The sequence below is a fragment of the Leptopilina heterotoma genome, unplaced genomic scaffold (genome assembly GCF_015476425.1).
Source record: "Leptopilina heterotoma isolate Lh14 unplaced genomic scaffold, ASM1547642v1 Lhet_145, whole genome shotgun sequence".
NCBI lineage: Eukaryota > Metazoa > Arthropoda > Insecta > Hymenoptera > Figitidae > Leptopilina > Leptopilina heterotoma.
In genome coordinates this window covers 67400-80989 of record NW_025110863.1, presented here as the reverse complement: position 1 = coordinate 80989, position 13590 = coordinate 67400, and the positions used below count along the sequence as shown (strand labels likewise).

Sequence of the window (13590 nt, the reverse complement as noted above, 5' to 3'; positions counted from 1 at the left end):
TATACTATAATTATAAACTTTGTTAATATTGTTATATAATTATATTGTACATATGTTATTAATTATTATTATTATTAATTTTTACAAATATATTTACCGTAAATCAATATAGAAGTATTAAACAAGTTTCTAAAAATGAAATTTATACTAGAGCCCGTGTTATAGCTTTATAATATTTCACTATATTGTTCTGATATAGTAAAACTATCTAGAAACTTGATGTCTGTAGCGTTACATTTCAAGATAGTTACTACAACATTTCACGGTATCGCAACTAGATAGCAACTAGTGAAACTATATCATTACGGTACAGATACGTGACAAATTTCCACACGGGCGCTATTTAGTTTTGGTTCCAATATCAAAATTCCACTCTATTTCGTTTTGGTTCCAATATCAAAATCAAAATTCCATTCTATTTAGTTTTGATTCCAATATCAAAATCAAAATTCTTTTTTGTTTTAATTTTGATAAAATACTACTGCGCATGTATAAGTCTCATTGAACCTAAATTTTGTTGCAAATGTCAAATATATCAGAAGATAATATCGTTTTTACATAAGAAATCTGAAGTAGAATTCGAATCGTTTCTATAAGAAAACCGAATTCCAGTATTACAGTATCAGAATCAAAATAGGAAGTAAATTTTGTTTTGTTACAGTATCAGAATCAAAATAGAAAGTGAATTTTGTTTCGTTACAGTATCAGAATCAAAATAGAAAGTAAATTTTGTTTCGTTACAGTATCAGAATCAAAATAGGAAGTAAATTTTGTTTCGTTACCGAATCAAAATCAAAATACATTAATAATTTCGTTTTGTTTTGGAATATCGTAACGAAATCAAAATTTGATTTCCGTGACGGTCCCTGATTTAAATCATCCTGCATACCTAGAGAAATTGAAAAGTGCTGTTACACAATTTTCTTCTCTGAATATTTGAATTACAGTTTTGTAAATATACATTAAATATGTATGTATATTGTGTATTATTGTACAAGTAGTTTTATCGTATTAAAAAGTATAAATTGTTTAATCATATAAATTTGAAACTATTTTATTAAAAAAATACCACTCTTATTTGCGACCAGTTGTTCTTTATTAATTTTTATGTGCACTCACCATTGATAATTTTTTTATTTTTATTTTTTTATATAACAAATTATTAAAAAATGTTTAAATTATAAAATCTAACTCGAATTAAATTGATATATAAATTTACTAAAACGGAAAGAAAATAATTTTAGAAATTAAAAAATTTTTTTTAATGAAAATCTTATTTTTTCGAAAAAACGCTAGGACGAGCAGCTGAGATTTCAATATTTATTGATTTTGAATCTTGAGATGACGCTTTAAGGGATTGTACAAATGATTTTTTTTGGCAACGTAGAAAAACTTTATTTTGCTTCAAGACCACCGTGAGTTGTGAAAAAAAATTTGGAAATAATATCATATGTATTAAATTATTTTTATAATTAAAAGAAAACTTAAAGGGGAGTTACACCTTTGACTCGAAAAAAAATCGATTTTTTTTTGCTTAAACGATACTTTATAATGTGTAGAATAGAAATTATATCATGCGAAGTGATTTTGAAGTTATTTTATGTGAAAAAAATCAAAATCTGCAAAAGGTGTCCAAGAGCGCTTCAAGTGCTTTCAAAACTTTAAACGCGTTTTTCTCGAAATGACGTTTTTCAAAACGGTGGACAGTCTAGCTCGAACAGTTTTGATCGGATTGACTTCGGCCAAAGTTTTTTTTGTTCGTCATTTACTAATGCTTTAGAGTACGTAGCGGATTTATTTTTGGTTTGTTTTCTTTTTTTTGGCAATAGATTTTTTGAGAAAATTTAGCCCTAAAAACCGACTTTTTCCTTCAAACAGCTGCCAAATTCACAAAAATTAATATTTTTAAAATATCCTACGTACTCTAAAGCTAAATCTATCACAGATTCAGAAAAACTTTGAATTTTTGTTTTAGATTAAACGGTCTAACCGGAATATTGTCCACCGATTTGCTCTGCAGAGAAACAGGGGTGCTATTCTGTAACTTCACATTCACTTCACTTTCACTTCACATTCACTTCACTTTCACTTCACTTTCACTTCACTTTCACTTCACTTTCACTTCACTTTCACTTCACTTTCACTTCACTTTTACTTCACTTTCACTTCACTTTCACTTCACTTTCACTTCACTTTCACTTCACTTTCACTTCACATTCACTTCACATTCACTTCACATTCACTTCACATTCACTTCACATTCACTTCACATTCACTTCACTTTCACTTCACATTGAAAGTGAAAAGTGAAGTTAATGGGGAGTGAATGTGAAGTGAATGTGAAGTGAAAGTGAAGTGAAAGTGAAGTGAAAGTGAAGTGAAAGTGAAGTGAAAGTGAAGTGAAAGTGAAGTGAATGTGAAGTGAATGTGAAGTGAAAGTGAAGTGAAAGTGAAAGTGAAGTGAATGTGAAGTGAATGTGAAGTGAATGTGAAGTGAAAGTGAAGTGAATGTGAAGTGAATGTGAAGTGAAGTTACAGAATAGCATCCAGGACCAACTTTGGCGCCCTCTATAGGCTACAAATTTAAACTTTTTTAAGTGTAAATATATTTTTGTAAACTTCAAATCATAACAAATAAAGTCCCTTAAACCAAATTTTGTTTACTTTATTCCTGTGTCTTAAAAAAATTCTTGAAAAACAGGTTCAAAAGAGACCTCAAAGGTGTAACTCCCCCTTAAAATTAAAAACACATTTTATAAAGTAAGAATATGGAAATTAAGTAAAAAGGTAACATTTACATTTTGTTACAAAATAAGAAATAAACGAATAAAATAAAAGACACTGCAATAAAAGTAATAAAGATATCAAAATTTGACAAGCCAAATGGTCCCGGATTCATATTATGTCAAAGGGCAGACAATTATCAAACGCACTCAGAAAAATGAAGTTTCATCGATATTTAAGAGTATTGCGCAATCAAATCAATAATAATTATCTTTAAAAGAAGTCACTTACTCACGATCAACACAAAAAAATAATTCAAGTCAAAGGTTACAGATATTCTGATGTAAAATTTCGTATATAAGCACTTGTTAATTGCTGAAGGAGGTTCATTATTGTTAATTCTTGCAGGACAATGATTGGACGTTTGCTTGTGGTCGCACTGGCCGCTTGCCTGTGCCTACAAGCAACAGCTTACACGGAAACAACATTCACCGCTGACAATACATTTCTTCAAAGACAAAAGAATCTCTTTGAACTCTTCTGGCATGTAGACCAACCGACACTCTATCATCCGGAACTTCATCAAATCTCCAAGTCATGGAGTATCACCGATCATGTCGACGACTATACAAACAAGGTACCATTACCTTTAACCTAATTTCAACAAACAATAAATACTGATTGCCTCAGTAATTAAAAAGTTCAATCTGTACAATGGAAATTTTTTCTCTCATTTCAGGAAGTTGTTCACGACTTTTTAAATTTGTGGAAATTGGGTATGACACCCAGAGGTGAATTATTTTCCCCCTGGTATCCAGATATTCAAAAAGAGATTTCCGCTCTCTTTGATTTGTTCTACTTTGCAAAGGACTATGAAACCTTCTACAGCACTGCAGTATGGGCAAGATTCAACGTTAACGAACATATGTATAACTACATTTTGGCTCTGTCAATTATTCACCGTCATGACACAAAACACATTCGTTTACCAAATCTTTATGAAATTATACCACACTATTTCTTCAACGAAGATGTCATTGAACGTGCACAACGTATCAAGATGGGAGATGTCGGTAAAGTTTTGCCTTTTTTATTTCTTCTTCATCATGTTAAATCTGATTATGATAAACTGTTTCGAAACAAATTACAACTAGTGAAATTAATTTTTGTTTATAACAGGAGCAGCTAAGAAACCAGTAACCGGAAATGAACCCTACATACTACAAGCAAATTACTCCGGTTGGTACCTTGCACACGATCATGACACGGAATGGAAATTGAACTACTTTACAGAAGATATCGGCATGAACGCCTACTATTTCTATCAAAACGCAATTTTCCCTTACTGGTTAAGCAGTGAAAAATACAACTTGCTGAAAGACGTTCGAGGACTTATGTATTACTTCAACCATAAACATCTGATGGCTCGTTACTACATGGAACGTCTTTCTAATGACCTAGGTGAATTAGAATGGCTCGACTGGGACAAACCCATTGTTACCGGTTACTATCCAACTTTGGTTCATCCATCAGGTCTTCCTTTCCCACAAAGACCTACTTGGTCCTATGTTCCAGTGCACAAATACGAACAAGTCGAGGTTAGTATAACTAAATCACGGAAACTAAACTTATGACCTATAATTTTATTATAATTTCCACATTGGACTATATTCTCGATACTAATTCACAATTTAACTAAATCTGTTATAATATTTCTAATCAAAACATTTAGAGAATCCATCATCTTGAATCCAGAATAATGAGGTCAATTGATAATGGAAGAGTAGAAAAGCATCATAACAAACCTCACGAACTTTATGAAAATATCTCCAAAGACATAAACCATTTAGGAAACATTATTCAAGGAAACGGAGATTCACTTTGCCGTAGATACTACGATTCAGTCGATAAATATGCAAGAAATATTCTTGGATTTGGCCACGAGAGATCAACTAAATACCAACCAATTGTTGGCTCCTTGGATATGACCGTCACTAGTATGAGGGATCCAGGATTTTACCGAATATATAAGAAGATTCTAAATTTCTTCATGAGGTTCGCATTTGACAATTTTATTCCCATGCTTTTTAATGAAAGTGTTTATGTGATTAAAATTTCTAATTGTATTTTAGGTACAAGAGTAATTTACCAATGTACACACATGAAGAACTATTGTTCCCTGGAGTAAAAATTGAATCCGTCGCTGTCGATAAACTAGTCACCTATTTCGATAATTTCGAAACAATGATTAATAATGCTGTTGCCGTCAAGAGCCACAAAGAAGCACAATCAATTCTCATCAAAGCTCGTCAATATCGTCTAAATCACAAACCTTTCACTTATCACTTAACTGTGAACAGCGAGAAAGCAACTAAGGCTTGGATACACATCTACCTTGGACCTAAATACGATGTTCACGGGCATGAGATTGAGATGATCGATAACTGGATGAACTTCTTCGAGATGGACTACTGGGTAGCAGACTGTAAGTATATTCAAGATTTTTATACAAAAAAGTACAAAATTTGACCAATTATCCCAATACTTGAATTTGCAACAATATTTGTAAAATTGTTACTATATTAGGATATTGAAAAATGTTTCCAATATTAATGCAAGTTTACGTGTTGCAAAGGACTAAAAAGTTTCTATCATAATTTCGAAAAAACATGAATATATGTGAATTTATAAATTCATCTCCAGTGAAACCCGGAATGAACAAAATTGAGCGCGGCAGTCACGAATCATTATTCGTCGTTCCTGATACATTACCAAGCGCTGACTTCTACAAAATGATCACTAAGGCCCTTGAAGGAGGAGAGGCATACAAATATTCTGCCCAGATGTATGGAATTCCAGATCGTATGATGTTGCCAAAGGGTAAAACCGAAGGAATGCCATTTAGGCTCTTCGTATATGTCAGTCCTTATGTAGAAGGTGAAACCATGACTGTGGAATTCCCTGTATTTGGAACGAAGAACTTTGAGAAGAAACCAATTGGATTCCCATTGGATAGGCCAATGTATCACTACGATAAGACTGTACCCAACATGTATTGGAAGGACGTTACTATTTTCCACAAGCACGGCGAAGAACTTAACGTAACAGCTTAAATTAGATTATTTTAGTTAGTATTGTCTCAACACTGTACAAATTTTCATGCGATTATGTAAGAACTTTTTTTTAAATAAATAGAAATTTATTTTGTCAATTCTTAATGATAAATTTTAAATTACCCTACAACGTTAATTATACAACCAATTTATACTTTTATAGGTTCACTATCTACTTAAAATTTAACTTGATAAAATCATTTACATCAATGAATTCTTTCCAATTATAATCAATGATTAATGATACACATTAATCACAAAAATTATTCATTACAGATTGCAACTATTATCAAAGAATAGTGAATAATTTAAGGATTGAACAAAAATGTATAATTATTAATTTTTAGTTACCATTTGCCATTATTATCTATTTGTTATTAATTATACTATCCATATATTACGATAAATAAAAATAGCTTGAAATTGATTTAAAAATAATCAGTATTTTCAGTTTTGCTTCCTCATAAAGGAAGCCTTATAGTGATGTCGATTTCCGAATTTTTTAGAACCAATTATTTTTACAAATTTTCAAGTGTAGTATACATAATTCGTCGAGAGGAACAAATGTCCGGATGTATGTGTGTATGTATGTGTGTGTGTATGTATGTGTGTGTGTGTGTATGTCACCGATTCTTGTGGACAAATTTTCTCTTACACGTCTTGACAGATTTTGATTAAATTCTGTAGGTGTATTACGATCACGAATACCAAAAATCAGACAAAAGGATTTTCAAAAATATCTAAAAAAAAAATTTTTTCAACAATTTTTTAATTTTTGAAAAAATTAATTTTTGGATTTTTTGAAATAACTTTTTTCTATATTAAAATTTTTATTAATTTTTGTCAAAATTGCATTCCTGACATAAAAACGAATCGATTCATGTATATAAAGTATATATTTTATCAAAATTTATAGAATTAATAAATGTATTAAATTTTCACAAAAAATTGGAATTTTGTATTTTTTGACATTTTATCTTAACACTTTAAAATAATTATTCTAAAATAAAAAATTAAACAATTGGTATATATTATATTGAGGAAGCTTAATGATCATGAAATGAACAACTTGTTTAAAGATCTTGAGTTTAAAACAATTTAAAAGTTATAAACAACTGTAACTCTTAAATAAATAAAATTACTAGTCAAAGGATAGAAAAATTTATCAGTTGCATGAATAGGAAGTGAATCACCAAACTTACGCAATAGGACCAACAAAGATTATCTACTACGAAAAAAGTCAGGGTCAAAGGTTGAAGATATTCTCTACCATACAACTTCGTATATATAAAGCACTACACAGCATTTCTCTAATTAGTCATATTTGAACTAAAATAGGAGCCATGGGAAGACAATGGATTGCTGCGTTTTTAGCAGCAATGACTGCAATTTTACAAGTCACAGCTTACACAGAACCAATATTAAAGGCTGATAAAGTTTTTGCACAAAAACAAATTGAACTTTATGATCTCTTTTGGCATCTTGATCAGCCTGCAGTTTATTCGCCAGAATTGTATGAAGTTGCTAAATCATGGAATATTGCCGACCACGTTGACGATTACATAGACAAGGTATTTGCTTCAAATTAATTTGCTCTCTGAATTTTAATTAGTGAAAATTAAGTCACTAATTCACAATTAATCAAAATTAATTGATTAATAACTATACTAAAGATCTTCGTATTCTTTTATTCAAAAATTATGATCTTCAATTAGTTAGAAAAATAAACAAATGAATTTTCAAGTAAACAAATCGAAAAACAATAGTATTTTTTAGCATTTTAAATCGAAGAACAATTTTTTTGAATATTTTAATAATTAAAATTTAACGAATTATTAAAATAACTAATACGAATGAGTGATAAAGTCATATTACCATTTAATTTTTTTGAATGTTCCCAAAATGCTAAAAATCAAATTTTTTATTCGGCAATTCTTTATGTTTGATACAAAAACAGATTTTTTACAAAAGTTATACAGGGATTTTAAAATCTACAAATTTTTAGAAAAAATAAAAATTTAAAAGGGGCCAAAATATTTTCTAAATTGTTTTATTTTAAGACTTAAATATTCAGTAAATTCTTCCACAATTATTCAATAAATTAATTTTTTCGATTTTTGGAAGATGTATTAAAGGTAAAAGAAAAACACTCTTTTATCTTTTATACATCTTCCAAAAATCGAAAAAAATTAATTTATTATTTTAAGACTATTGCTTAATTGGGTAAGAATTGATATCTACTCATAGAAACATGGCTGAGAGATGATACTTTAAATTCTGAGTTGGTTTATTTTTTTGTATTGATATTTTTAGATGTTATCGAAATATGAAATTGTTTTTTTGGCATCTCTCTGTCAGCTTTTAAAGTTTCATTCGAAAATTGTTATAATGCATAGATAGAACTAGATGGGTGTGTTATTGGTGTGCAGTATATTATGAGTCAATGTAAGTGTGCGTTACATTAAATACATTAAATAAATAAATAAATAAATTCCCCACAAAATATCCTCAGTAAATGAAAGAAAATCGGAAATGTTGTTAATAAGTTGGTATTGAGAAAGAGAATTTTTGTTCATTTAAAAAAAACTTATTTGTTTAACAAATCGAAATTATACTGTTTTATTTTCTTTTCTTCTTGAAAAACATTAGAAAATTAAAAAAAAATTATTATTAAGAAACAGAAAATATACCCATTTTGCATATTATCTGTTTCTCAGTCACAATTTTGTTCACAAAATTTATGAGAAAAGGAATAAAATTTTTTGCGTAATTCTTATTTTAATCACAATTTTTTAACAAAGGGGAAGGAAGTTTCAACAAAAATTTCAATTTTTTTAGAAATAAGTAAAAAAAATTTGAATGTATAATTTTTATTTCTACATCACAACTTTTTAACAAAATCTCAAGTATTTTTTTTAAAGAATTAAAAAATTTTCTCCTTTTTTTGAAAATTGTTTTTAAAAATTTCTCATGATTGCATCCCAGTAAAAAAAAACTAATTCAAACGGATTGAAATGAATTAAGATTTTTGGTAGAAAGCGGGATGCATTCAAGCTTTTTGTACATTTGTTTGAATTCGATTGAATTTGCCTGAATTTGTGCAAACGAATTCGCATTCGAAAGAAATGACCAAGGCATGAATTGAATTCGTGCTGGCGAATTAAAAAAAATTAAAGGCCCCAAAACTTGTCCATTGAATTAGTAAGAATAGAAGGTTTGGAATTTCAATACAGTTTGACGAATTCAGGAAAATTGCAACATAGCTCCAATTCGTATTTGTCACAAAGCGGGATTTACTGAAGTTCTTTGTGAATTCTTTTTAATTTATTTCAATTAGTTTTTGTTTACTGGGATATGTGCACACAATTTTACTAAGTTTTTATAGAAATAGTCACTTTGAATATATTTTAAGAAGACTGAGCAATACTTATTCTATGTTTTTTTATTTGTCTGAAAGAAGTACTTTAAAAGAAATTAAATTTTGTTTTATTTTATACAAAAATTATAAATTTTAACAGATAATAATGTTAAAGATAATATCTATTGACATTAAGATGAGAAACTAAATGTGCGCGATATTTTAGGTAGTTTTTACTAATTTTTAGTAATTATTTTCACACCCTGTATATAGCTTACTAAGGTAAGCTATATACAGGGTGTATAAATAAGGTGAAAACATGCACATAAAACGAAAAACATAGGGGAGACTGGGGCGAAAAGTTAAATTTTGCATAAATGATTTTTTTAGACAATATAATCCGCTTAGATGCAAATATTTATATACATCAATATTGTAGGGCAACTTGTCCCCTACAACTTTCAATAAAAAAGTTTCTGATATTTTCGCATACAATACATGTTTTGTCCTTTTTTGAAAATTTTGTTTTTTTTAACTTTTCGCCCCATGCTGGGGCGAAAAGTTAAATGGCTGGGGCAAAAAGTTAAATTCTATTTTTAGCCTACTAAAACTATTTTCTGACAGGTGTTAAGTAGTAGATAAGTTAAAGTATACGTAAACAAGTAATTTAGTTAATAAAATATCTTTGTTTACTTAACAAAAGCTTTTGAATAGTTATAAAGTTAATAAATTGAAATTTCAAAAAAAAAAATTTTTTTTTTTGGTTTATTTCACGTGAGCGGTCTTATTTTTTGACAGAGTACTTGCCCAATGTCAAATAAATAATTTTTAAACAAATAAACCCAAAAAAATTAAAAATAAAAAAAAATTTTTAATAACATGTAAAAATACATTTAACTTTTCGCCCCACCCATTATTTAACTTTTCGCCCCAGGGTGCGTTTTTGGCTTTAACAACAAATATAAAAAATCTGACTAAAGATATTTAGCAAATACCTTTAGGTATCTCTTCAGGGGACCCAAATAATGAAGTAAAAAAATCGCAGTGAGAATAAATGCAAAAAATATACTTAAAAGTTGATATTTTCTTTTACGAAAAAATTTTCAAAAATAGGGTGAAAAAAAAATTTAAATATGGACACCACAAAAATTAGCAGAATGTCACATAACTCCTGACATTTATTTAGGGTGATAACACCCTTCTATAATTAAAATTGCAATGCTCTAACTATTTTCGTTCGAAAGATAATGAATTTTAACTGTTTTCACAATTTAACTTTTCGCCCCAGTCTCCCCTACATTTAAAATAAATGGTTTAAACAAAAATTTTCTTATTTTTATTGATTTTTCATTTAAAAAGTTTATAACAGTTTCTTTTGACCTTAGGAGCACACTCTTTTTTGCAAAAAGCATTTTATTTATATCTATATATTTTTAATAATGAATTTAAATTGTACAGGCTTATTATACATCGTTAAAAAAAAAAAAATTTTAATTCTTTAATTTGATCAGATGAATAGTTTGGAATTAGTTGAGCTTTAAAAATTGATCGAAAAAGAGATGAATTCAATACATTCTTATGTATATGAATGCAATAGCCATTTTATTTATAACGTTTAAAAATTAAAAATACCAATCTTTTTAAATTGTAAATTTAATTGGTTCATTATGAATATATTAGTCAACATGAAAATAGAATTACTTTCTATTTGTTATTTTCCTTAAATTTGCATCAAAATCAATGTATGTAATATCAGTTTAGGCTCAAAATTTCGGAAGCGTGCCATTAATTTTTCGATAGAGATATTTTATATTGCATATCAATAATTTTATAGTATTTTCGTAACAAAATGTGCCCTCAAAGTTGATTTTGCAAAATTTTAATTTTTTAAAGAGTTAGGGTAGGGTGGGGCATTACTATTCGCGGGGCGAAACTAGTCTTTAGTCCTGATAGAGAGAAAACTATTCATCCGATTGAAGTCACATTTGAGCTTCTGGCGCCATCTATCATAGGAGTTAGGTATTCAAATGTGATTTTGATATACTCGCTTACTTGTTTTCACTCATGTAGTCTGCCATTGTACACTACAGGTCAAAATTGAGAGACCACCCATTTTCAGGCGAATGAAAATCGTTTTAAAACATAAAATTTATTGAAACTAAAATTTTTTTCTGTTCATTTTTTGAAAGATGATAAAATTTTGAAAAGAACAAGATATTTCAGAAGTCGTTTAGCCAATAACCCAGTGGGCACAGGGACGTCTTAAAGACGTCCCTTTTTGTCCGCGGACGATTGGGAGCCAATGATGGCAATGTCTCTGAGACATCAAAAAGACAACTAAAAGACGTCTAAAAGACGTTCTATGTCTGGTCCAAAAGACGTCTAAAAGACATAAGAAAGGACGTCTAAAGTACGTCTAAAAGACATAAAAGGGACGTCTAAAAGACGTCTTTAAGACGTCTTTTGGACGTCCTTTTTACATTCCTTCAGATCTTAAATAAACCTTTCCTTTTATAACATTTTCTAAGTTGAAATTCAGTAACATTATATTAAATTTATTTTAAGTTTAATTTTATTTTTTCTAAAATGTGGATAAATAATGAAAAAATTCCTACGAAGCTGGGATCGAACTCGGATACCTTGGGCTTGAAACACTGCGCCTTAAGCACCTCAGCCGTTCAAGACAGATATGAACCTCTACAAAGTTAACGATCTCACTTGTCAATGAAATGAATTTAACTTAGAAAAATTCCAATGAATTTCACATTCATAAATTTCTAAGTCCAAGTTGAACTTAGAAAATAATATTTTCTATTTATGAAAATTTTTCTATTTTTAAATGTTGAATGAAAAAGACGTCTTTTAGACACTTTAAAGACATCTAATGGCCAAGACATAGAACATGAATAGGACGTCTTTTTGTACAAGTCCAAAAGATGTCCGCAAAAAGACATCCTTAGGACGTCTTTTGAACAAGTGTGCCCACTGGGAATTCATTTAGATATTTTTAAAAAATCGTCATTTTCAATGTTTTACAAAAATTTGAATAACTTCTAAAATAATGAACGCTTTTTAATGATCTTAGGCTTATTTTAAAGGTCATTTGCTACACTATAAGAATTACTTATAGACCTTAATGTGTAATTTTTTTCTTAGAAAATGCAGGCCGTCAAACTTGGACCAAAAAAATTCAAAAAATTTGAAACAATTTTTCTGTACTAAAAACTATTTTAGAAAATACAGAAAACATTATATGGTGTAGATTTTTCAAAAAAATTTGATAAAAAAATACGTTTGAATTTTAAAAATTGTTTTTCTCTTAATAAGAATGTTTCAAATTTTTAAAAATTTTTTCGTTCAAGTTTGACGGCCTGCATTTTTTAAGAAAAAAATTACACGTCAATGCCTATAAGTAATTCTTATAGTGTAGCAAATGACCTTTAAAATGAGCCTAAGATCATTAAAAAGCGTTCATTATTTTAGAAGTTATTCAAATTTTTGTATAACATTGAAAATGACGATTTTTTAAAAATATCTAAATGAATTATTTGCCAAACGACTTCTGAAATATCTTGTTCTTTTCAGAATTTTATCATCTTTCAAAAAATGAACAGAAAAAAATTTTAGTTTCAATAAATTTTATGTTTTAAAACGATTTTCATTCGCCTGAAAATGGGTGGTCTCTCAATTTTGACCGGTAGTGTAAATAGTGATAAACGGTCGAAAAAATTATCGGAAAAATTATTTCTAAAGTCAAATTTAGTGATGAACACGAATATCATAATGGATTTTTGATATTCTATTGTTCAAAAATTTTACAAGTGTTTTTTCAAAAAATGTGCGGATGGGGCGAAACTATTCGCCCACTATGATAACAGCGAAAACTACGAAACAGTGTATTTTTTTGTGTGCTTGTTTTAAGATTAGAATGGTAAGAAATTGGAAGAGAAAAACCAGAAAAAATCCTCCAATTAACAAATTAATTTTTATATTTTTTTTAGTATTATATCATTAATAGCTGCAAGAATAGTTACGCCCCTCGTTTTTTTCGACATAAAAAAAATAAATTCGTAAAATCGCTGTAGTTTGGAACAGAATCGAGTTACAGCAAAATAGTACATGGCAAAATTGTAGCTAAGAAGTCAAGTTTTCAAACGGTTCTACTCATTTTTTTATTTTTTTTTAAATACATTTTTTAGACTCAAAAATCCAAACAAGAATAGTAATGCCCCACCCTACCCTACTGTTTAAACAATTTTTACGCATCAAATTATTGAAACATTTTTTTTCTACCGTTCTATTTGATGGATTTTATCAAAATTTGGTATGAAAAAAAAAATTTAATTTGGTTAAAAATTGTGGTCTAAAAGTTAATTTGAATTTTGTTTTTTTATC

General features: G+C 28.8%; 2 protein-coding genes across 2 annotated transcripts in view; both read left to right on the top strand.

Moving 5' to 3' along the window:
- The first annotated feature begins 3104 nt into the window (after positions 1-3104).
- LOC122498302 (arylphorin subunit alpha-like) lies at positions 3105-5935 on the top strand. Its single transcript, XM_043605985.1, has 6 exons — positions 3105-3361; positions 3464-3797; positions 3904-4322; positions 4457-4779; positions 4857-5209; positions 5428-5935. The coding sequence occupies exons 1-6, from the start codon at positions 3137-3139 to the stop codon at positions 5835-5837; spliced, it is 2064 nt and encodes a 687-aa protein (XP_043461920.1). The 5' UTR covers positions 3105-3136; the 3' UTR covers positions 5838-5935.
- Positions 5936-7155: 1220 nt separating this feature from the next.
- LOC122498303 (hexamerin-like) overlaps positions 7156-13590 on the top strand; it is a 53619-nt gene continuing 47184 nt past the window's right edge. The window contains exon 1 of the mRNA XM_043605986.1: positions 7156-7408. Within this exon, the coding sequence (XP_043461921.1) occupies positions 7181-7408 (228 nt within the window). The 5' untranslated portion in view covers positions 7156-7180. The remainder of the gene's footprint in view (positions 7409-13590) is intronic.